This window comes from Seriola aureovittata, chromosome 24, assembly GCF_021018895.1.
Source record: "Seriola aureovittata isolate HTS-2021-v1 ecotype China chromosome 24, ASM2101889v1, whole genome shotgun sequence".
Taxonomy (NCBI): Eukaryota; Metazoa; Chordata; class Actinopteri; order Carangiformes; family Carangidae; genus Seriola; species Seriola aureovittata.
Genome location: NC_079387.1, coordinates 9,261,950 through 9,287,995, shown reverse-complemented (window position 1 = coordinate 9,287,995; position 26,046 = coordinate 9,261,950). Strand labels below are relative to the sequence as shown.

The 26,046-nt window shown below is 41.6% G+C and overlaps 1 protein-coding gene across 1 annotated transcript in view; it reads right to left on the bottom strand.

The window, feature by feature from the left end:
• Positions 1-1,616: 1,616 nt before the first annotated feature.
• Positions 1,617-26,046, bottom strand: part of cckbra (cholecystokinin B receptor a) — a 33,994-nt gene continuing 9,564 nt past the window's right edge. Inside the window, exons 2-5 of the mRNA XM_056370828.1 lie at positions 23,985-24,233; positions 16,349-16,610; positions 9,460-9,587; positions 1,617-8,131 (exon numbers count right to left, since the gene is read on the bottom strand). Of these exons, the coding sequence (XP_056226803.1) occupies positions 7,551-8,131; positions 9,460-9,587; positions 16,349-16,610; positions 23,985-24,233 (1,220 nt within the window). The 3' untranslated portion in view covers positions 1,617-7,550. The remainder of the gene's footprint in view (positions 8,132-9,459; positions 9,588-16,348; positions 16,611-23,984; positions 24,234-26,046) is intronic.

Sequence of the window (26,046 nt, the reverse complement as noted above, 5' to 3'; positions counted from 1 at the left end):
TGCTCCGTTGGGGATGGGGGTGGGGGGTGGGAGGGGGCAACAGAGAAGCCGTGTCCATTTACCAGCCTCTCTGCTGTTGACTTCCATCCCTGAACCCTGTGGCAGAAGGAAGCCATGACGAATAGTGTGGGAGTCGGTGGGCTAATGGCGTACAGAATACAGTACTGGCACCTGCAGCATGCAGGGCCTGGGAAACACATTGTTGGCAGGGATTACAGATGAGTTTAAAGTGTGGAGCTCTGCAGCCGCACAAGTGCTGAATAACTGAGTAACAGCCTGAAACATTAGGATGCATCGGTGCACTGTGAGTTGCTTGCAGTCAATGAATGTGAGTTCTACTTTTTAGACAGAAAGTCGTTTTTGAGAAAAAAAAGCTGGTCTCTGGATCAGCACAATAGCACTTCCCTGTCTTGGGATATTGTGTAGCTGAAGGGAACAAGAGGATGAGGACTGCACCAGGGACAGGCTTTGTCTGTGCTGTTGATGTTTCACAAAAGCAGTTTATGAACATTCAGAGCTTTTGCGGTGCAAATTCAGTGAATGTGACCCCTTGCCTTTGTTCACAAATGCTCCATTGGTTTCTGTGCATGTTCTCTCATAAGAATAGATTTCCTTCAGTTTGCATTTTCATTTTTCATTGCGTGCATGCTTGATCACTGTCACACTGTCATGGCTGACTGGGACGAGTGATGAAGACGAGCCCGACACCTTTTCCTGCCTTTTGATGGTCAAGTTAAACCAAAAGCTTGAAATACTGTAACAGATAAATAAATATTAGTGGATGGATTAGTGGACATGTTTTTTACCTTCACATCCATAATAAAACAATCCAGGAGAAATTTTTGTCTACTAGGGGTCTAAAAAATATCAGAATAAAATATAAACTAAACCTCTAATATGATTCAAGGTTATAAAAACAATGAGCAAATTTTTTATTTCATGATTCCGTGTGTGCATTACAGCAGAAAGCAGCTTTTAACTGTTATCCTTCACAACAGTAAACAGCACAGCTATCATTAATATTCAGGAAACACACCGTATCTCACTGTGTGCTCCGACTGTGTAAAATATTTAAAAAGCCTGCATGGACTTCTTCTCAGGCAGCGTGTCTGAGAAGAAAAAAACAAAAACAAAAAAAACAAACACGTTTCTGTTTTTACACGGGGTGGGATCCACGTCTCTGAAGGATATCTCTTAAAGTAATGTGTATTTTCTCTGTTTTCTGGTCCAAGACTATAGATTAAAGTTGTGGCCGTGTGTGTTGCTATGGCGACGACTCATGAGCATTCAGCCTCTTCCTCATCCCTCCCGGCCCATGAAATGTGAGTGTGAACTTCCTGAGGGCTTCCCGTCCCCGAGAGAACGTTGAATCATACCAGGGTGTGCTCGCTGGGGAAGCTGACTTGCTGTTGTTTGTTGCTATTTTATTATTCATCGCATGTTTGAGTGCTGAACACTTATTCACAGTCCAGCTCTCCTCTGCTTGAGGTGTTGCAAACTTCACTGGAGAGCTGCTAATTATGAAGCAGATTCATTGTTGGGTCAATTTTATACCAGAAACCTGTTTTTTTTTTTTTTTTTTATTGAAGTGCTCACATATTCTCACACAAAATCAATCATGTTTTATCCAATATTTATTTTTCTGTTAAATAATGTACATTTGGCATGAAAAACACTGCACTTATAGCCAGTAACCATGAACCAAACCATGAATAACAAGAGCCCATCGTAATAATTATATCATATAGGAGGAACAGTGAAAGCAAAACATCACAAACATCAATAACCTCACATTTAAAACCTCCTGGTTCAACAAACAGACAATTACACATTTATATTATTACAATTTAGAACAAGCAGGCACCAGATGTGGCAAAATTAATTTAAAAATGTCAAAAATCAGCAGACCTGGAGACGGCTTTGGTAAACATTTATCGCATGTAGACGCACAAACACGGACAGCTTCACCACCAGAGAAGGATTTCCAATGCTAATAAGAGCTAAATATGTGGTTTCATCACCTCATCTCTGCGCCTGCTCTTCACCTCAGCATTTCTCCGTTTGTTTACTTACTGGGGTTTTTGTTTTTTTTCTCTAACTTTACACACATTAACACTCGACATACTCTCTCAGAAGGTGTTCACAAGTGTCTTGAAAAGAACAACTCTTGTCTACTCTCAACCTCTGAGAAGGACGAGGGACCTTGAAAGCTGAGAAAGAAAAGTGGAAATGAAAAGCAACAGATGAGAGGAGCTCACATAAACTGTGTTTCTACTCAGGTGCAGAACCTGTAGGCCAAAACAAAATATTTCATTCGGTGCCTGAGGTGAAAATACGAAGGGGGAAAAAAAAGAATCTCTCTCTGCAATTATGAATTATTCTGCAAAGAAATAAAACAAAATAAAAAAAAAATCCAGCAGAGGCACATTTCACTCGCAGTCATCCTCCAGGAAGCCATTATAAATAATTGAGAAATAACTTTTTCTAATTTACTTATGAGAGCTTTGTCACTGCTGCTGGCTGAAACGCTTGTAACTCTCAGCAGCCAACTTTTCAGGAACTGAGAAAAGCAGCTTTCTTAAACAGATTTTGTAAATTCAAGGTGAGCAGACAGTTATCCTTCACTTAACAAGAAAACATGCAGATAGAAATGAGAATCTTAAAGAGCAGATTATTTGTCAAAACTGTTTGTTTACATGTCGTTTTTTTTTTTTTAAGCAAGCACAAATTAATCATCACAGGAGGTTAGTGTTTCCCTGCCAGAAAAGTGACATTTATGAAAGATGACACTGCAATTTATATTTTGTGCTGTCTCTTCTTTTGTGTCTCGAGATGATCAAAATCTGCTCCACATGTTGTGTACGGAGCTAAAGAGGCAAAAGAGGTTCACAGTTTTTTTTTGTTTTTTTTTTACCTTCCTCCATGCGAGCTGCCTCGAGCACCTAATGGGTTTCTTGTTTAGGGACGTAGAGATAAGAGAGAAACCAACTGTGTGCACGGTTCCCTGCCTCTGTCTCATTTTGGTTTCAATTTGCATCAGGTATTGTTCTGGGGACAGGGTCAGAGTTAGATTGCTCACCTCTGGAAAAGCATTTTAGGAGTCTTTAAACTTCCTGTGTAATGGTAGAACTCAATTCTTTCAGTAGCCTACAATGAAAGTTTATAAAGATGCACGATGCTTCTTCACTTCCTCCCACGGTAAAGAAATGAAGCCATAATTTCCCAGATACAAGCGTTGCCACCTTGTGCTGGTAACACAGTGGAGCTGGTCCCGCCCATTCACCCGCCCGACCCAATCATGAGTTAATCACAGCTGTCAATCATGACGTTACACTTGTTTTATAGCATCAAATAACTAATTAAAATTATCAAGTTGTTTCAGCTTCACGTTTGGGGAGCTGTGATGTCATCGACTTTTATTTAGCAGGAGCTAGCAGATAGCTTCGTATAAAGCTATAGCCAGTGACTGGTTAGCTTACTTTGATCAGAAGCAGAAGGAAACGGCTAGCCTGACTGTTAGACTGTTTATTTAAAATCTGCACAAAGTCACAATTGATATTTTTACACTTCAGATAAAACAATCAAGTTATCATGTGTTAACTTGTGAACTTAAGGACAGAGCCAAGCTAGCCATTTGCCCCAGCCTTTCTCCTACGCTAGCTAACCTGCTAGCTGTAGCTTTATATTTAGCATACAGACCTAAGTTTCTGCAGCAGATTTCCTAAAATGTCAAACAGTTATTTTAAATCAATACCTGCCTCTTAGTTTATTCACATTTCAGTTGTGTCAGTGTTAAATGTCAAAGACTAACAGGACAACATTTTAATGAAATGAGAACTTTCTGTATTAATTTCTAGTGTTCTGAGGAAAAACAATTTTGACTGTCTAATAAAGTAGCAGCTTTGAGACTGGGTGGTTTGCTCATTTTAATAATGCATATCTAAATCTGCCGGCCCGCTGAGGTGAATAGCTAAACAGTTATAAAATACAACAAAAGCAGAACATTTTATAGAGCAAATCTCAGTTTCTCGGGGAGGCTTTCACCATAACTAAGCGAGCAAGCCCGCCCAGAAGTTTTTGCACCATTCATTCATAATGCACATGAGCAGAGACTGAAATTTACTTTGTGAATAAATGGAATGAAAAACAATAACAAATTTGGATTAAGAGGATCATCTATCATATTTAACTATGTGCATTTCATTAAACTATAGGCTCCAATTTCATAATGTATCCATAAAACTTAGAGGAAATAAAATTAAATGGGAGAAAGAAAGGCTGGACAGACAATCAAATAGATCCTAAATTAATTGACAGCTTCTCCAGTGCACCACACACTGGCATAGAAATCACTCATTTTCTCCTTCTTTAATCACAAAAGAGGTCACAGATTGGAACCTGCCAGACAAAGTGTTTACAGAGGAAGCTCTGCTGGGGATTTTTTCCGTGCCAATTGCCTGTCTGCAAGCCGAACTCGCCGCCACCTCTACCACCCGCTTCTCGGACGCTGCTTTGCGCCTGCAAATCTCCGCTGTCACCCACACACTATTGTCATTCATGTATTCATACGCCTCTGCACCGACAAGGAGACGAGGATAAAAGGGTGGGTGGGCGGGGGTGTGCTGCAGGGAGTGAGTGGTGCTGGGCGATGGGAGGACGTGAGAAACTTTAAAGTGATAGATGCCAACACTGTCAGCGTGCACAATATGGAAGACGAAAACACTGCTTAACACACATCCAGTTTTTTTTGTGCTGCAGAGGAAAACTGTTAAAATTTGTATAATAGCTGAATTTATGAAATACATCATATATAATTTCCATGGGAATTTAATGATGGTTATTTCCTGTTATCAATATAATATCAATAAATGGCAATTACAAAAGATTGTACGCATACTTCATCTGTATGTGTGCAATTAAAAGTGACTTTTAAAGGGAAAGTTTGTTTAAATCTGGGTAGCATTCTTAGAGCTAATGCTAACATCACTCTCTATAGCAGAAATGCTAAACAATGAGCTAACTCGGTTAGACAGCAAGTTTTTCCCATGAACTGTTCTGGAAAGCTATAGGAGATTATGAATAGATGCTGTTTTGCTCCAAGTCTCCATAACTTAGCATGTCCTATATAGTCGGAGAGGCCGCAGTCTTCTTCTTTTAAAGTCCAGCCTGGCTGTCAAGTATTTGACACCACAACCTAACAAAGAAAGTTTCCACATAAATGAATCCGAACGAGCTGCAAGTGAACGTATGCTCCATTTGATCTAACAAATGTTCTAACAGCCTTCATGCTAAGTAGACTAACTCTCTCCTGGCTCTCGCTCAACCGCCATGAAAGGGAACTCCCAAAATATTCCTTTAAAGTTTCAGATTTCATTAAAATTGCTGCTTTTATTCTTATTCCAATTTAATATTTTACTACTAGTTTTAATGTCACGTTAGTTATGTACCAACCATTTTCTTTTCTGTCTGCCTCTTCTCGTAGCGCACTTTGAGCTACATGCTCTGCGTAAAGGTTCTTTATAAATCAAGTTTGTTGTTATTATTATTTTTCAAAGAACTGAAGGGCTCGGATGGAGCGAGTGAGCGGGTAATGTTTGTTATCTGGCTCACAAAGGCAAAGTCGTGAGGTTTACACTGCAGGAGAGGGTCCCTGAGAAACACCTCGTTAGTCTGAGCCTGGAAACGGGGGCTTTGTACTTAGGTAACGCTTAGAGTAATTGGCAGCACTGCGGCGGAGGGCAGGGGGAGAGCACATAAAAGACACCACAGAGCCACAGAGATAATTGAGCAGAGAAGGTGTGTTTGACTAAAGCACTTTTCTTGTGCCAGGGTAGCGGGGGCAGACTGGAGCAACAACAAGTGTGATCAGCCTTTCATGGAGCAACTGTGTGCACTTTTTCTGCTAATTCACATCCTAAAGTTGATGTCTGCATCAGTATCCAACATACATTTGTAGCAGCGCTGATCGGAGACTGAAGTTTGTTATAACACGGTGTGGATCAACACAAGAAAATTGCATTATTAATGCACACCAGGAGATAAGGCTAGATTCTTGTTTATCTTTAAAATGCTCCCGCAAAGATGCACCTGCCTTATCATCCTCAATCACAAAGTGGTTCTGCAAACGAAGGAGCAAACAGAATCACCTGAATGAATCAGTTTCTTTTTTTGTATAGTTGCAGAAAATCGTCTTTACACATAAGAGGAGATGAAACATAACACAGTAAGAGCAAAACACTACTCACATGTAAACAAGAAGCTTTTCTTTGCTATTTCAGAAATGCCAAATGTCCACAGTTACCTGGTGTAGCCTTCAATAATATAATTCTGATAGCTGAGAGAGTGAGAGATCCCCTAAATCAGTGGTTCTCAACCTTTTTGAGCACGACCCCCCCCCCCCATAGATTTAAGTTTGGGTTTACGTTTTTCAGTTGAGCTTGACAGTGTAACGTTACTCTCAGTTGGCCCAGCTTCACCCATCTCTTCTTGCACCGCATCTTGAACTGGCAGACTTTTTTTCGTGAAGCCATCGCATCATATTTAGCACCTGCCACTTATAATGACTACTTTATAACATTGGTGTGAGAGATTCAGTGGAAAAATCATTCTCAAAATACAATCACCGCCTCATAGTTGTATCCTTCCGCCACTCAAACTAGTTCCAGGTTCCATCCCTGTTTATCCAGAGTCATATAAGATATTTGCGATTACATAATTGCTCCGTGAATTCTTGAGTAATCGCTAAAAAGGGTTTTTGTCAGGTCACTGTGACCTTGACCTTTGACCTTCGACCGGCAAAATCTAATCAGTTCGTCCTTGAGTCCAGGTGAATGTTTTTACCAAGTTTGAAGAAGTTACGTTAAGATGTTATTGAGACATCGTGTCCACGAGAATGAGACGGACGGACGGACAACCCAAAAACAATATGCCTCCGGCTCTGATTGTCACCGGCGCAGAGGCATACAAATACTTATGAATTCCTTTATTTATTTATTTATTTATTTTTGAAAACCGTCTTGTGATCCCTGAAAATAATCTCCCGACCCCCAGGTTGAGAACCACTGCCCTACATGAATGAAGGTTAAGCAACATTAAAACACAAAGGGAGCTGAAATCCATACTGAGTCGTCACTGTTGAGCAGTATGTCTTCACCTTTGGCACAGTCAGAACGTACGGACATTATTTACACATACACAGGAGAAGTTTTCCACTAAAACGTCCGTCGACAATCTGCCATGACGAAGCCACACAAAGAGCACAGGCACTTGATGTTCTCTTCACAATGCGACAAAGCAGATGCTGCCACTTAAACAGAAGAAAAGGAACGTCACCAAACTGAAACTGCGTTTTTCCCGAGCCTCACATTCTGCAACCATTCACATGGAACTTGAACAAGACCTTTTAAAAAGACCTCAGAAACCAGGGCAGGGGTATTACTCAGCGCATGACTCAATGCATGTTACGATTAAGAGTGAAAAACAGGATTGAAAAAACAGATGGTGCACACAGTGGCCGCTGCCCGATGTGACCACCCAGCACTCCTCCAGGCTCAGCAGGTGCCCGTGGTGCTGACGGTGGTGTAGCTGAACTTGGACATGGAGGTGGCCATCGACGTGGCCATGGAGGTGCCGGTGATGCCGTCTTCTCCTCCCTCCCTCTTCCTGCACCACCAGCACTGGCGGCAGAGCCGATTGCGGCAGCAGCAGGCGAAGGTGGACAGCAGGGCCTTGCGGAAGCGCGTGTTCATGAAGCAGTAAATGATGGGGTTGACGCAGGCGGAGGTGTAGGACAGCAGGTGGATGAAGGAGATGGGGGCTCCTGAGAGGGCTTTGGAGGCTGACTTCAGGTCAAAGGCTTTCCAGGTGTTGGCCGAGTACAGCGGCATCCAGCAGATGAAGAAGAGCGCTACGATCACCATCAGCATGCGGATGACTCGCCTCTTGGCCTGCAGCTTGGCCTTCGAGGTGTTGCTGCGGGCGCGCTCAGGTTTGGCCTGGGTGGCGACGGCAGATGAGGCAGATAGGGTGGGGAGCTCGACAGCAGAGGCGGGTTTTTTAGCGACCTGGATGTAGCAGCCATCGTCGTCATCATTGGACCCCGTCACAGCCCTGCTCACGCCGTTCTTTTGTCCTGCGGATAGTCAGGGGCCCGAGTGTTAGTTTGCGGCTGTTTAACTTGCACAGCACATTTCATCACAGGTTAACTCTGCGTTTTACGTTTAAGTATATTCAGCAAGAAGTGAGATTATGATAAATAAAATACACAAACAGATATCACTGACAGCCGCTCACCCTCCAACAGACAGTGGAGGCTGGATTACCCAAACAGTAAGAAGACAGAGAGATGTTCATGGTTCACATAAAAAGTATAGGATTTTTTTTGCAAACACATTATAATACAGCCCATGATTTACAGGGTCATTTTGTTGTATGAATAAGGCACAAATAGAGTAATAACCATTTGTTTGTTTAAATTTAGCTACAGTGGAAGAAAATATGACTAGTGGAAACAAGTAAAAACTCCAACAACTCTTACTGTGTAATTTGAAAAGGGGGAAACAGCCACATTACAGCTCACATACCTTACTCTTACTGTTTGATATACAGTGGACATTATAGTTTTACTCATTCACAAACATTATCTGCGGCATGTAGGAGAAAATACATGGATTTATTATCACATCTTCTCCTTCCACTGAAACCTACATATAAGAACCAGTAGTAACTGTTTTTATTCTGCTTTTATTTATTTTTTATTTGAGTATCTACAAATTAAAAATTAAGCCTTGTGGAAAATCTAGATTTAAAACCACTGAGGAAAACATGGGATGTCTTAGTAGAAAGAAAACTAGTTAAAATCAGCAGCTGAATCTTGAAGTCTCTGGATTGAAATATCTTGATTGACAGTGTCAAACTTATCAATAACAATGCGGGTGGAGCAGCTGTTTATACACAACTATTTTTGCAGTATTTTTCTCAGGATGCAAGTGTCTGAGTTACGATGGTGGAACTCAGCATCATGTGAAGTATTAAAAAGACTCACTGCCAAGGATGGAGGTTCATTATTTCGATGTGTCACAAAGAAATAATACACATCTTGCAAGATTAGCGGTCGCCACTGAAGGCTATTTTAGAAAGACTCAACCTTGATGAATCACACTCAAGACTGGACTCCATGGAAACTGGTGCTCCACATGCACACTGTTATAACAGCACCTGAAGGAAACATATCTCTGCTGTAGTGTTGTTAGGCTATGGAGAGGCTCCACACAGGCATGAAGAAGTATTTCTGGATGTAACGAGTGCAGAACTTGTCAATAGCGTCTCTCTAGTGTAATTCACCGCAGCTTCACACAGGTCTATAAAAAGTGGAATAGATGTTGTCGTCCCCAATATGAGCTACATCAATGTGAACCGAAAGCCTTTTGCAGTTTAGACTGGATTTATGATGGAACTCACCGGTGGTCTCCGCGTTCTGGCTCAGCTCAAACTGGATGCCTCGGTAGAGCTCTCTGGAGATCAGACCGTAGGCTATAATCATCACCACTCCGGGGACGAAGAACAGAGTGAACAGCAGCAGCACGTACCTGGAAAAAACAGCCAGAATGGAAAGAGAAAGGTGTTAGAAAATAAAGCAACACTGAGTAACAACTGAATCTGAGTTGAAACAGCCCAAACAAAGACGTCGGATTCTGCAGCTCTGATTGTAAACTACCAGAAAAACTTTTCTTCCTGGAGCCGTGCTGGGGGCCCTGCAGATGGCTGACCCCTCCCAATGAGCCTCTGTACCCCCATGCTGTTTGGCAAAAGGTACTGCAGCATCCTGGGCCAGTTTTGCATCTTCTCCCGGGCTGTCAGCCTCCTCAGCACCCTGCGGTTTAACTGTCCTCTATCTCTTATTGGAATATTTGGCTCCAATATTTACCTCTGGGGGCGTTCTGACTGATGCCATGTTTGCATATATCTATACATTTAATAAGCTCCTGCAAGTTTGTCTGTTTGCTGCTTTGAATTTACATTTAATCAGATCAGAGTTGGTGCATCACTGTAACTCTCCCCGTCATTGTACAGGGTTGTTCAGTGGTGGAAGAAGTATTCAGATCAAGTAGCAAATGGATTATTATTACTGTTGCATTAACAAGTATTTTAAAACCATGGCAGGTTGATATGGAAGAGTTAAACAAATCTATATGTTTAATCTATAATAATGCATCATATTTTATAAACAAATCTTCGTTTCTAAAGTGACGAGTAACTTGGATAAAGTGACAGTTAATTTGAACCTGTGGTTTAATTGGCCACATAGGGGCAGCAGAAACAACCTGTAAACTTATCGCTGACATGTTAAAACTTTTTAAGTTGTTATATTGAACATGTGAGCAAACAGTTGCTTATTTACAAATCTACCAGACACTGAACAATGTTCAAAGTTCAGTATTAACTCTCCTTTTTTAAGACTCGTTGGGAAATATCTGGCTTTTAAGCTGCTGAATGCTCCACTTTGTTCACTAGCTAGTTGCTAACTGTTGTCTGTTCGCCGTTTGTTACTGGACAGGGAGTTTTTAAAGAAAATATCTATGTGCTGCAGCTTAAAAACTAAAGCTAAAAAGTGAGAATGAAGCAAAACATTAAAGCTACGAGCCAAAAAACCCAAACAATGAGCTGAAAGTCTCTAAAACGCAGTAGGTGGATGATAATTCTCTTGTTATTTGATCCTTTGTTCATGTAAAATAATGATGATAGCAGCTTTGACTGTCTTTTATCTTCTTTTCCAAACATAATGTTCTGACAAATTCATAGTGTCCAAACATGAGCACTGAGTTTACAGAGTGAGGTCGATTAGTTAGACCAGTTGGATCTGTTGGCTGCTGCAGGAGTAACACACACTGTGGGTTGTAGTGCTACTGTTTAACCCGGAAGAGGTTTTCAACACGACCTTATTAAAGCGACCTGTTAACATATTGACAGTTTACTCAGTAACGCAGTGCATATTGACACACGTTGACAACAGTCATATGAACACAGCATGACATACTTTAAACAGTGCACACGGTTGCAGATTTCACAACAGAAAAGTATGAAACACACCAAACAAACATGGTTAAATATGATTTAATATAACAGCTTCGGGCTGTGCGCTCAGCTGTTTTCTGGTCATAAATGTTCCTTCTCGCGCTGAAAGGATAACGATCACGGCTCCCTCAAGTGCCTGGATTGATGACGCCTTAAAGAAAAAAGTCGTGAACTGAGTAAAGAGAAGGAAAAAAAAATGAATAAAACATTGACAGGGGAATTTTTCAATCGAGAGCTCAGAACCTTTATCAGTGTCTCTTCGTCTCCTCCACTGTGCCTATATTCTGTCCTGCAACACTAGCTTTGTTTAAGCATGCAGTAAAAGTGCAATGAATGAGACTTGGGATTATAAAAGCATGAATCAATGAGACAAATGAATAAAAACCAAGCGCAATTACTGTCATGGACAAAACTACAAAGAGAACGCCATGAATAAATAAGAAATTGTACACCTGACACTTTGATCATTGTAATATATCTTTACCATCCGCAGCCACATCTACCTTTTGATTCGTCGCAATCAGAGAATGCTCTTCTTAACCACCGATGTCTGCGGTGCACATCAGTCAGCACATGAAAGAGGACGGAGAGGAAGAGACGGGGTTTTTCATCCATTCTCTGATATTCTAATGTCTTTCCTGTGCGACCCTCTGAACTCTGCACAGCCCCTCTGCTTTGCTTCAGCCGCAGACTCTCATCAGCTGCATGTTTCATACTGGAAATCTGCTCCGTTCTGACAAAAGCTGTCAGGAAGTGAACGTGTAGGAGTGTGGGGACACCACTAAAGAAAAAAAAAAAAGGTGCTGGTAGATTTCTGTGTGTGCTTTGCCTCAAGGGGAAACCCAGATGGATGGAGCTGAAGCAGAGGGACACATGAAGAAAAACATGATGAATACTGATATGGAGCTCCCTCTTTTGACTGTTCACACGTCGCCCGAGTGATTATCAACTGGGAAAAGTGTGTTTGGTTCGTGTTAATCAAAGAAAACGAACATTAATGGCGACACATGGTTCATTGCCGTCCTTTGTTTTAGTGCAAAACGTCTGTTTTTGAGCTCAGCAATGAAAGGCTACCTGCAATGGAGGATTTGACTTCCTCAGAGTAGAGGTCTTCCCTGTTCCGAAATGTTGGACCCAATCTGAAGCGGACCTGTGGAAAACCTGCTTGAACACGACAATCTGAAAGGGACTCAAGGATGTTCAAGTCTGATCCAAACGCACCTAAGAAAAATTAGAGCCAATCCAAAATGAGGAACAGCAGCTGAACACCTGAAGCTGAGAGGAGTCTGCAGACCGCTCTGCTGTTGTTGCTTTGCCCTCAGTTTTTCCTCTCAGGCTGTGTACAGTCTGTCCTATCTTCCTGATGGAGGCTGTTTACTCTGGGTTGAAAAAAGTCTTCTGCAGTATTTTAGGTTAAGAACATTATTTAGTCATGTTTCTATTTGCAGTTAATATTCTCCCACAAAGACGCACGAATAGAGTATCATTTAAAACACTAAAAATTCTTTGTGGTAAAGATACAAATATAACATGACCTGCCATAAAGTATCCCTAAGGTCCCTGTCAAGGAAAATACACATTTATATTTCTGTTTGCTTTAATACACTACCATTATTATGGTATTATGGAAAGCACAATAACAAACAATAGCCAATTTCTAGATTCAGATATTTGAAATATATACATCTCCAGATCTAAGCTGCCTTTTTTTAAAACATTTTTTTATTTATTAATATAGCCAGGCGTTTTCTCCTGGAGTGAAATCTGTCAAAAACAAAATCCCACTCTGTCTGTTAAAGCACTAACTGCTCAGCAATTTGATTGTGTGAACTGCAGCGCCGCAGAGAATAGATGAACTGTAGCCGGTGGTGCGAACAAGCCAGAGTCAGTGATGTGAACAGAGCTTGATTTTAATTGCAAAAGAAAATAAAAAAATTGTTGTTTTGTGTCAGTCGAAGTGACATTTTGCAGGTGAACCAAGTATCTAATATTGATATTGATATTATAAAACTACTCTGTGCTGTAGGATACAATACAAAACATTAGCTGTGATACAGGTTGTATTTCTTAATGCTGAGCTATTCTGAGTTCATATTGCAGAGTAATTGTTGGATATTATTAGATTATTATTGGAATATTGGATCATAAAATGTGTCTGAGAAGTTTATTTTATGTCTGGGATCAGAAAGCTGAATCGTACAGGGAGTACGAGGTTTCTCATCCACACAAAATGACACTTGATCATATTAAAATATCGACATAATGTAGTAAATTGATTTCCCGCCGTGAGTAAGATTAACCTCCCTCCAGAGCACCTAAAAATTTTTTTATAAGTAAAAGAAATTGTCAACGCACATCACGCATAATCATCATTATAAAACTTTTAAAGTCGTCACACTTGTCTTTGACTTGACGAAATTGCTTCATCGACCTCTTAATGGCTCTTAGGTGTCTTTCGATATCGTTTGCTCATCATCTCAGATTGTGATTTTCAGTCTAAAACTGGATGGTTCAACGACTCCACGCGCCGCTTCATTAGCTGCGGTGTAAAAGGTGTCATTTTCATACAGTGAGCTGTAGATGGAAGAGGGTGTTACCGTTTTAACGCTTAATGTCAGTGTAATTTGAAAAGACAGGTCATGATGAAACTGAATTACAATTTGGAAGGTTCTCGTACTCTGTGACACGTCTGGAACTTTTGACGTCTGAGCCTCGACTTTCTTCCTCCTCCTCCTCCTCCAGACTAATTAACTGCTCTCCCACTGCCTCGTCTTTCCCACTGAAGCTGTAAGAGTTTGATAAACAGTTAGAGAAAACTGAATTCTTCAGAGAGTTTGACCACAAAAGGCTGTCAAGTACGGAGATGTACACTTCACTTTAATTCCGCCATCCTGCAGGACCCAGAGTTGTTTATGGACAGATCTTAAATCCCTGAGTAGAAGATCCAGAGATGCTCTGAGCATATCTTGTCCTTGACTGCTACCTGGGGTGCGTTTTCACAGCAAACCAGTGTTATTGGTCTTCAGAGGGCACATTAGAGGGATGGATGACTTTCCTAATGCCGCGCTAATCATTTATCTGTTGACCTTTTTGTATAATGCTTTACCCTCCCCCTCCTCCTCAGCGCACATTCAGGACCATAAGACCAATCACATTATCATCATGAAAATGGTGACATGCATCCTCGCAGCACCCGTACTAAAGGCAGAAACACTATAGTATCTCTGTCTAATGATGTTGTCTCTACCTTCTGTCCCTGCTCCTCCGTCTTTTGGAAGGACCCCCGCTATGCTGGGAACTGGATCCATGTCAGACTGTCTCTAATTAAGTCTCTACAGAAGCTGCCTGTTCACCTTTTTCCTCTTTTTGGGGGAAAAAAAAAGAAAAACAGTCTCCCACCTAATGATTTCACTCATTTTTCAGACATCACCTCTGTAACCACCTTCACAGCTTCAGCCCATGGGCTCAATCCTGAAGTGGTCTTCTTCTTCTCTCCATCGTTATCAATTCTCTCTCTCTCTCTCTCTCCCTCTCATGAGTCTTCCCCGCTGCACAAACTCTAAACTCTCCTTAAAGGAAGAGTTGGACATTATTCACTGCCTTAGCGAGAGTTAGATCAGATCAATACTGCTGTCATGACTGTACACTAAATATAAAGCTATAGCCAGGAAATGGTTAGACTTCTGTCTTCCAGCTCCTCTAAAGCTCACAAACAACAAGAACAAGAGGTTGTTTTTGTTGTTTTTTTACAGGGATTTATGTGCTTTAACTTTTTCTTGGAGTGACTTCCCGGAGCCTGTGCTAAGCTAAGCCGAATCATCTCCTGGCTCGAGCAAACAGACACAGGAGTGGTATCGATTTATTCATCTAGTGTCGGGCAGTAATCGTTGTGTCTTCTTAGCTGGCTTGCTAACATCGGCCAACGGAGAGCCTACATTCAAGAATCAGTTGGTTTTGTTTGTATAGTTTCAGGCTGTGAGGTCCTCGCAGCGTCACTGTGAGTGGCATGTGGTCGCCGGGGGTTAACGTTAAGCCAACTGCTGATCAGTAAATATGTCTGATGGTTAATCCATACTAAGGCGTGTGGGTGTCTGGGATTTGGAGTTGTTTTAAAGGCACTTTTGATGGAGCTGGGCTGAGTAAGAAGCAAACAGATAAAGTAACGAGTTATCTAGTTAATTACTTTTGCTGTCGAGTAATCAGAAAAGTAATGAAGTTACATTTTTGATTAGTAATATGTGATGAAAGAGTGATTCGATTTTTCAATTAACTCGCCTATTGCAAGCTGCTTCTATTAAACTGCTAAGTGATGACTTATGACACACGGCTGAAAGATAATCACATTATTACCCAGTATCCTGGAAGGCAGAGATCCATTTTACAGCCACACGTGAAAGCTATGAGCCATTAGCATTGACAACAGTGTCATCCCTTACCTCAACCAAGGTCGGAGGAACCAGCTATCCTTCTCTGACCACCGTCTGTGGTTCCGCGATGGTGGAACAAGCTACAGAAAGCTCTGAAAGCAGGAACGTCTCTCTATATCTTCAGGAGTCTCTTGGAGACTTACATCAAGGTGCATTGAAGCTTTAGGGATGTTCCTCACTTGTAAGTCGCTTTGGATAAAAGTATCTGTTCCACATATGTCACAGAAATTAAAACTAACAAACCATTTTTGTGGTGGGATTACCTCTCACAGGTACAAACGCTGGCCCGTTTCAGTGCACTGCTCTGGGGCAATTATCAAAATGACCAAAACATCATGCAATCAATTCTCTAACTGCTAGTAACCAAGAGAAAGTGCTGTGACTGTTTGAAAAAGACGAACTCTCCGCTTGCGATGGTAATGCGTATGTAAATTACACAATTACACTAAATGTAAATCAGAGTTTCTCCTCACATTTCGAAGCAAAGCCATGCAGACTGTATTCCTCTCACTAACTGAATTCATCCAATCGCTTATCCTTGTCGTGGTTGTGGAGGCACGTTCACCTAATTACTGTCATGTGTGTGAAATCTTTCAAAAAGTTTTCACAGACTTTGTGCGGAATTCATTCAGAATGGCAGATCATTGCTGTGAAATATCCGGCAGGCCTCATCACCCAACAAGTCCTGCTGGCAAAGTAAGACGGATGGCTTTTCCGTCTATCATTAAAATCAGATCAATGTTTGATGAACTGATAAATGACTTGAGGATTTTTCTTTATCCATGTGTTTTTAAATCGTGCATTCTAGGTTGTTATGTTGCTTTGTCAATAGTCCCATCGGTACTCACCAGGTCTGTTCGGCTTGATCGCTGGGCCAGTCCAGGCGACACATGTGGCCGACGGTACTGTTGGTCTTAGAGAAAGACCTCAGGACGCTGAACACCGGGTATGGCACCATGATGAGCAGCGACACCACCCACGTGGCGGCGATGACGCGGTAAGCGTGGGATCGGGTCTGCCACGCACGAGACTTCAGCGGGTTACAGATGGCGCTGTATCGCTCGATGGCAATGGCCACAAGGCTGAAGGTGGAGATGCTGACAGAGATTCCTGCAGGGAAGAAACATTTAGAAAGTAAATATTTAGAAAGCTGACGCAGAGGTAAAGTTGGCAGCTGGTTAGTGGCTCAGTTGGTTTGTTGGTCTCAGCAACTACTGGGAAGATCATTATGAAATTTGGCATCAATATATGCAAAGAGGATAATTAGGTAATTACTTAAAGCAAATATATTGAATGACTATTGCAGATCATGATTATGAAAATCTGACAAAATTATAACAAATCTCTTATCAAACTTTTTATATCTCAGCAAACAGCAGCGTGGAAACATAAAGGTAGCAGCTTTGCATTTTCAGCCACGTCAGCTTATTCATATTATCACTCCAACAGCTCAGATGAAGAAAGAGTTTGTGTGTTTTGAGTGTTGATGAGCTCTCTGTAGCTGGTGTCTGCGTTCTGCCAACAATTGCTATTGGGTGAAAAGACGCGTCACTCCGTAACGCCAACGTCCGAACGTGTTTTTGTAGTTCAACAAGGAACCAAGCAGACTCTTCTCCAATTTAAACTTTGCTTTGTATCAGATCAACATTTTTAATCTGAGCATCTGATTGGTTGTTGAATCGAGACCTTCAGTCAGTGCTGCTGGCGTCGTACAGTAGGCGAAAGCGAATGTGTCCGATAGGTTTCACATGTATTATACTTGTCTCATTCTCCAGGTTGGGAACATTAATCCGTCGCCTCAGACTACAAAAGCTGAGTAGAAGTTATTTTACTCATTACTTACTTGCAACTGTTAGAAGGTCACACCTAATAAGGGATTTGAAAAGATCCTGTTTTGAAAGTGGATTTAAATTTAAGGCTTAGTTAAACTGTTGAATCAAAGTCACCAACAGGAGTTATTGAAGCTGATTAAACTCACTCAAAGATGCAGCACAAAGTGCGTGTCATCTATTTAGTGACAGCACAAAAAATAGCTATTTGCCCCTCACAATACAGGAACCTCCCTGTTCCATAAAATCCATTAGTCAAACAAACCTCAAACTGCTCCCTCACCACCGCCTCGTCAGCCAGAGTCAGAAGGCTAAAAGACGCGACAGCTTAAATGTCAAAACATTTTCCATTTCAGTGGCTAACAAGAACCTAAATTATCCAAGGACACTATACGGTTCAATACGGATTAAATTCCTTTAGTTTTTACTAAGTTGTAATCGCATGTATTAAAATGCATAATCTGCAGAGGGGGAGCGTGTTCAGTCGGTGCACAGCCTGTGTACTGAGCCGGTGGTGAGACAAATAGCATTAATAAACCCCCTTCACCACACTGATCCCCTGCCGTTACAAGAAGCAACAACTTCAATCCACCGTTGCACTGTCACATGTTTATCCCCGGTCATTGTTCCCTTCACGACGGAAGAGTACATCCTGTCTGAACCATAGCTTTGCATTATCACTCAAGGACGGGAATCATTATGCATACTCCTGTGAGCGTGGTGCAATTCAATTTAGAGCAACCATGTTAAGTATGTGAGAGGTAGACCGCTGTATGGCTCAGCCGAGAACAATATATCCTCCCCTCTGCTGGATCAGCCTTTTGTGAAGGTCTCTCCTGCAAACCAGTGATAAAATCTTTGGTCCTTTCTGCCGTGAAAGGTTTTGTTGTCAGAAGCTAAAAGATTAAGGATTTAGAGTAAATTGTCTGCAAAATTTTTTTTTAAAAACCCGTCGCATCTGTGGATGGCAACCTAGAGAAGAAAGAGAGCCGTGCGGATATTTAGTGTGGGATGTGATGTGGAGTCTGATAGAAGCAGACAATAGCTGTATCTTATTCCTGCGCTAACGGAACAAAGGCGCCGGCTTGGTAGAGATACTCAAGAACAAAGCAAACATCAGAGTCACAAAAAGACGACTGAATGCCTTTTATACCCGGAGAGCCTCTGCTGTGCATTATTAAAACCATCTGAGCTGCCGGTGAGAAGGATAATTCTTTATGATTGCTGCTACACAGACATGAAACCAAAACAACTTGGCTACTGACGCAATGAGATGGAGACGTATATATACGATGTATAGGGGGGGACGGGAGAGTTTGAGAGTTACAATAAGTAACTTTTCCACATTAAATTGTCTAAAAAATGACTAGACCTTTTGAGTTTTGTACTTAAATTATCTTAAATGTTTCGAGCATTTTTCAAACCTAGAGAAATGTGAGTAAAAGTTACACAGTCTGTGTATATATAAGACAATATTTAGCATATGGAGGGATATGTAGTGATTGGGATGTGTTCATGTGCTCAGAAAATCCAAAAGAGCAAGGTGACTTGTTGTCATTCTTCACCTGTGATCAGAGACGCAGAGCTACAACTTTTGTTTTTGTCAAAGAGGCTTCACTGTCTTTGCCGAGCCCACTCGTTCTCTGACACAATCCCGACCGACTGTTGACCACTGTGCACTACCGGTCAACTACAATATCCACCTCCTGCGCTGTCTGAGCAGAAGGAAGTGGGTGGCACAGTCAACACGAGCAGATCTTAACGGTGCACCGGCGGTGTACGAGTCTCACACAATAAGTCTCTCACAACCCACACGCCTCTTTCAAGTGTTGAGCCCGGACACTGAAAGACCAAATCGCACGACGAGAGGTTGTCTTTTGTTGACGCTCGACGGCAGCCGTGGCGGCAGCTTGCACTGATTGTGGAAATGAGGAACACAGAGAGGGAGGAGGCGATCCTTTTCACGCTTTTCCGGCATGGCGAGGAGGAGGGATAATCAAAACAAACAATGAAAAATAATGAGCAGTAGAAAAAGAAGAAGCGTTATTTATTATGAACTACTTTTGTAGAGTGCTGTGCTGAACAAACAGACAAAAAGCAGGATTAAAAGACAAAAGGAATCACAGAAGAAGCATTAAAAACACTGCAGGTGAAACGCAAATGAATACAAAAAATATCACAAAAGAAACACTATTCAGGGAATCAAGTTTTAAAGGAATAGTTTGCCGGTTTTGGGGGAATTTAATTCATCCTTTAAATGTCAAACTGCTCTTTTAAGAAGGGATTTAAAAAAAAAAAAAAAAAAAAAAAAAGCCTGAGAACAAGGACGGGGCAGATACTTTTAGCAGTGAGGCCTGTTTTAGGAATATGAATGAAGCAGTCATCTTCGCCACCAACCAGCTTAAAAACTGCATGACAGGTCGGGCCGTGCAGCCACTTTTCAGGACATGGATGATGAAGATGAGTAGCTGGGCCCCGCTAGAGGTTGAAGCCTGTTTGAAATTAGAGCCACAGGTTTTCAAATGAGTGATATTTTCAAAAAGACTGATCGCTGGGAGGTTGTGGACATTCATACTGACGGGAAGTGCAGTTCCAGGTTGATGTATGGCGCTGATAGTCCTGTGATTTGAATTGATGACACACTTGCCGGTAGTCACAGACAGCTGAAAGAAATCGAGCTTCTTGTCTGAGGCATTAGATTCTAATCCTGGAGCATCGGGCTCAAATTCATCAACCCTTTCAACATTTCAGTCCAAGTCCACTTGACCATCTGTTTTATTACTGCCGGGGGAAGGCACCAATGATCTGAGATCAACACTTGTGACAGAACGATTTGTTTTTCCTCTAAAGAAGAGTAATGAAACAAAATAGAAAAACACACTTTAAAATATACTGCACTAACTGTACAGCTCATACTCTCCCATGCATTAATACTGTATGTGCTTTAAGAGCATTCTTCTTCTTTATGTGAATTCTTACTCGCAGGCATCTCAGTATAACTGATGCTGCTGATGCTACATTTTCTATGTGTATATCAAACAGCGCCGACAGTTTTCCTTAATATGAATGTCTCATATGTCCCAGTTATAGCTAGTTGAGCTTTCGGCTGATTAAAGCTCCACTCCCTGACACTAGGCAGTATTGAGAGGCTAATGTTTGAGATGGGGAGATTTTGCGGCGATTCTGGGCAAGGTGCTGCAAAGTTGATTACCAGTCAACTAACCGACCAAATGCTCACATTTTCCCCCAGCGCTGTATCTTCCCTCCTCAGGATGAGCGCACTAATCCTCTCTCTTGTTCATTAAACCCGAGTCAGGCAAACACTCACAGCGGTCCGCTTGATAACTGTGAAGTTTGCAGACGAGCATCTTTCGCCGCACCTCGACCTGGGAGAGAAGCTTTAGATTCCTCCGCTGAAGCGCTTGTTAATTCTTAAGCCACGCCTAATTCTCCGTCGAATCTCAAGAAGCTGAGAAAAATATTTACAAGAGAGTGAGTGTCTTATACTGTAGGTGCCAGATTCCCTCGCAGCCATTTCTGTGAAAATTCTCTGTAAACCATGAAAGTCCTAATTCTAATACATTATGCAAACTGCACCTCTGGGTTGGTAATTGCATCATACGACCAGCAACGAAGACACAAACATGGATACATAAATGTGATTGAGGACTGCACACACACACACAAACGCACACTACCAGAATATTATAACATCGATCTCATAACTGCCACCAAAACGGCACAGCGGCTATGACTCACATGATTATCGGGCTAGGGGCAGATGGATGGATGCACAGGCGAATGGGTGGAGTAGAAGGATGGATGGTGTATTATATGTCCAATGGGCGTGTGCTAACAGATGAGTTTGCAAAGAGTAGATGAGTTTGCCAAGCAGGTTTGCTGCAAAATCAATGGATGGAGATAGTCACAATGATCCTGTGTATTGATTGGTATTGGCTAATAGAAGGGCTCACTCAGGGATGCGCTCGGAGGAGACGAGGAGAGGGGGCTTGACTGATATGAGTTTATACGCGCACGTTGATGTCAGTGTCATATTTTGACAAACAAGCATCACTGTCATAGACTGAAGGAAATGCCACAGAAAGCAGCATCATTAGTGAGACTATTTTATCCAGCTCTGAATGATGCTCCTTTACTGGCTGTGAATCTCACTTCCACCGGTTCCTCTTAATGAGGTTGTTTGATATTAAAAAGAGGGAACCGTTTACTTAAAGGAGACCTATTACGCTCATTTCCAGCTCCCTATTTTTTATTCTTGGACTCCACTACAGTAGCTTTGCATGATTCACAGTTTAAAAAGAGTCCTTATTTATCTCAGACTGCCCGTTATGTAACCCCTCAGTCGAGCCTCTGACTGGAACAGGCAGTAAGAGTTCAGGCCTTTTTTAAAAGCTCACTTTCTTCTGATTGGCTGAACTTCCAGAAGCAGTTGCACTTGCCACCCGTCCTGACTTTCCCGGGATCGTTCTCCTTTTTTTTTTTGAGCGACTCTCCAGGAAAAAGTAATATTCTTTCCCTGAACACGAATTCACATTGACCAACAACGAGCTGTCTTGACAGTGTGGAGGAAACAGGGATCTGGAAAGTCCAAAATGGATGACGCTATCTGCTTCTTTCTGCGGTACAAATCCAGCTTTTTAATAAACTGTGACAATAAACGTATTGTCCCGTTAGCGGCTGAGCTAACAAGCTAACTGAGCTGACAGTTAGCAAGCTTGCTACCACAGCTCTTTCATCACCGTTTGAAGCACTAATTCAATCCCTGCCAAATGAAACTTTAAATCATTCAACATATTGTGTCGAGAAAATGAAATGTTGTGGCAGGTTTTGCTGTCAGGAAGAAACATCCATCACATCTGCAGTGAAGGACATCCAGGTCATTATTTACTGTTTACTAAAAGGCCAGTAATTACATAGTCTGAATAAATTTGTGTCACAAACATTCATTATCAGTTAAACTACTCTGAAGCCCTGACCTCGTCTGAGAGCATAACATAAGCCAAAGTGGCTGAATAACAAAAGTTTGTATTTAAAGCCGGAGGCAGCTGACCCTCCTGCCCTCCTCTTATCACAGCTCACAGAGCCCAGTAATTGAAAAGGAGATTCGGCGAGCCTGTTCTCACAGATGGTGCATCACATTTGTGAGACAATAATAGGATTGTGGACCTCACCATTCAATAGATCTTCTCAACCTTTCAAAGCTCAACTCGAGGTGAAGAGACCTCGAAGTGCCGCCGCGGATCTCGGTTTCTTCGCCGTTTCTCTGTGTGCTCCGCTCTGACTCAGGCCTCACGTGGCACCTTGACTCTGGCCTGATGGGAGCCAGCTCATCGCTAAGTCACACTCCTGGAGATGTGTGACTGTTCGGGCGCTTTCAGAATGATGGTTACCTTCTGACAGGCAAAAATGAAGCCCAGATAAAAGCCTCACTCTGAGAGACAGGCTCTTGTTGGATATCGAGCGATTTTCAGGCAGGATTCTGCAGCTGGGGCACAGTTTCTGATCGGCTGTCAGCCATGAAAACAGACCTGAGTTCCATGTTAGAATAATAAAACACCTATTAACCAAGCCACCGAATGAGCAGCTTGTTCCTCTATAAAATCATCATCTTCATTAGATCTCGCTTGTGTTCCTGTGAAGTCTGTTTAGTGTGGCTGCGACTCGTTGTGTATTACTTAAAAAATAATTGGCACTTTTCATGCAACTTGAATTTCCATTTCGTTTCAACTTTAAACAGAGAAGGAAATAACTGCTTACAAGTTTTAGTATTCATCTCGTAAATGCAACGTTTCTGAAACCATTTGTTCAATTTCACATTTGTTCAGTTTCTCCTTTTATCTCTCCTCGCTGTTGGAAGCTACAGAAAACACACAGAGTGCAGAGTCTTGGTCCTGATCGGTTCACGTGGCCTACAATGAATTTCTCAGAGTCGAAGCAGCAGCAGCTTCATGTTTCTAATATAAATCTATATGATATATAGCATAAAGACAGGAAATTAGGAATCGGCTTGCCAGGCTTTGTCTAATAGTAACATAATCTGTCTACCAGCAACTTTAAAACTCATTAATGAACACATAGCATGTTATTTGTCTTTATCTGTAAAAAAAACTGAAGAGTAAAACAATAAATTTGGGTTTTATGATGAGTTATGTGCAGGACTATTTCTTGACCAGGCGCATAACTTGTTTAACTAAACAAATGAGATACAGTATAACAGGATCTATTTTTCTCATTTTAAATCACATGAAGCTCCACGTGCAGGAGAACTGATCTTATTAGCGCCACTATCCCTGCTAATAGTTGTTAATCAGTTGTTAATCAGTACGTTTACATGCACACTAATATTCCACTATATATATATATATATATATATATATATATATATATATATATATATATATATAATATATTCCACTAATTCGTCTTCAAACATGAACAAAAACAGAGCAAAGAATTGCAATTAGTAAGATCATTGATTTCTTTGCCAGCTGGAGAGATTTATGACTTCCTAAACTCACTGCTGAATTTGGAAACAAGAAGTCTTCACACCAGTTCTATCCAGTTCTATAGGAAATTAATCTGTTGGAATATATTGCAGTTCGGCAGGGTTTGAAATGAGACAATTCACGCTCACCCATAAAGTAGGTGACGGTCTTGCACATGGAGGCTCCGAAGATGAAGTCCTCCAAGATGTTGGGGATGAGGGTGAAGGGCATGCAGAAGATGGCCATCATCAGGTCGCTGACCGCCAGCGACAGCAGGAAGGAGTTGGTGACGGTCCGCATGCGCTTGTTCAGCATCAGGACCACGATGATCAGCAGGTTTCCGAAGACGCTGATCAGGAAGATGAGCGAGTAGAGGAGGATACGCAGCGAGTCCATCTCTGACAGGGACAAAGACAGAGACAACTTAATACATAGCTGATCGGAGGATCAATTCACGTTTGCGCCAGTGAATTACCAAGTACACAGCTTTGAATTAATTGACATTATCTAGGAAACATCACCTTGTTTCAATAAAACATCTCGGTAAGCAAGAGTGGGAACTTTCTCTTGTAGTTATGAGAGACAAATACACGCAGGACTGAGTAATATTCAAGCAACCCACGTATTTGACACATGCAACAATAAAATAAGAAAGACGGAGAAGAAAAAGCAGAAAGAAAACAATAACATCAATGCATGAAGAGAACAGACTGTATCAGGTTGTTCACCTGGGAAATGGGAGTCAAAGCGCATAAACAACAGTCTATTACAAGATAGAATAACTCTGCATAATCGACATCTTAAATTGTGCAAGTGTCTGTATTTTCCTCTTCGTGAGCCAAACAATAATTGAAATAATGACACTGGGAACAAAAGAAGACAAAAACATCGAGAGTTAAACAGACTGTGTCAGGTGGTGACCTGGGAATACAACTGAAACTGGAAAAACAAGACCGAAATTAAACAGTTCTGTCAGTTTTTTTATTTGCATCATCAGCATCTTTCTCTCAGGTGGTGTCACGGTTTTTACTCAGGTGACAGATTCAATAATTGAAATACTAATGAGAGGAGCAGGGGTGAGGGTAGAGGTGTGGTCAGAGGTGTTGCCAGCCCCAGAACCTGAAGTGGCTGTTAACGTTTCTTGTTGGAAAGTCAGTGAAATGACCACAAAGCAACACAAAACAGCCATATAGACGCAAACAACTACAAAATGATGCAAAATTACCACAAAGAGACACAAAACGACAACAAATAACACAACCAGATGTTGTTTATTTGGCGTAGCTATTAATAATCCACATTTTATCATTCTGAAATAAATAATCAGTTTATTATTGCCAGGAACCAAAGCTTTATTGAGTCATTCTCCCTTCTAAAATCATGCCTCTTCTAAAACAATGCCCCCATTAAACATGCCTTTGCACAGGAGCACCTAAAATAAGTGATTCAGATTGATTCCTTCTTTCATCGCTGCCATACAGCTGAGCATCAGTGAGAGCAGGACGGCCCAGCCAGAGGGTTTTTGGGATGCTCCCTTCACTCACACCGGCCTGTCACAGCGAGTCTGTTTGAGAATGAAAGTATCTGACAGGACAAGGTCGGGGCCGGCCATGTGCTGCGCTGACTGAGTCGTCTGATTAAAGACAGCGACATGGGAGAAGTCTAAAGGTCTGCAGCAGGGCCTGCAGACAGAGCGCTGCACATCACCTTGAAGGCAGACACACACACACACACACACACACACACTGCTCATGAGGAGTGGAACCAGGACACAAACAGTACTGTATGTTTAGTTATCGCTCATGTGGGATTCAAAATGCATTTTTGTGCCACACTGGGTGCTGAACCAAATAGCATGTTAATGATGCAATAAGGCTATTTTTATTTTCATATTTTCATATTGTCCTCCCACACAGAGGCACGACTTGAATGCTTCCTGAATAAAAATTATATCTGAAACATAATGATGAATTGCAGCGTTTTCAAAATTAAATTCATATAAATAAAAGCCTTTCTTGCTGCTCGTTGTCAACAACACAACTCTGAGACGACTTGGAATAAAGTTTTGTTTTTGTTAGACCACAAAGTAAAAACAACAACAACAGGAATATCTTCCTTCTATAAATAATAAAACACACTAACTGACATTAGTAAGTCAGTATGTAGGCTAACATTAGCTAGCATTAGCATACTTCAGATGGATATTGCTTT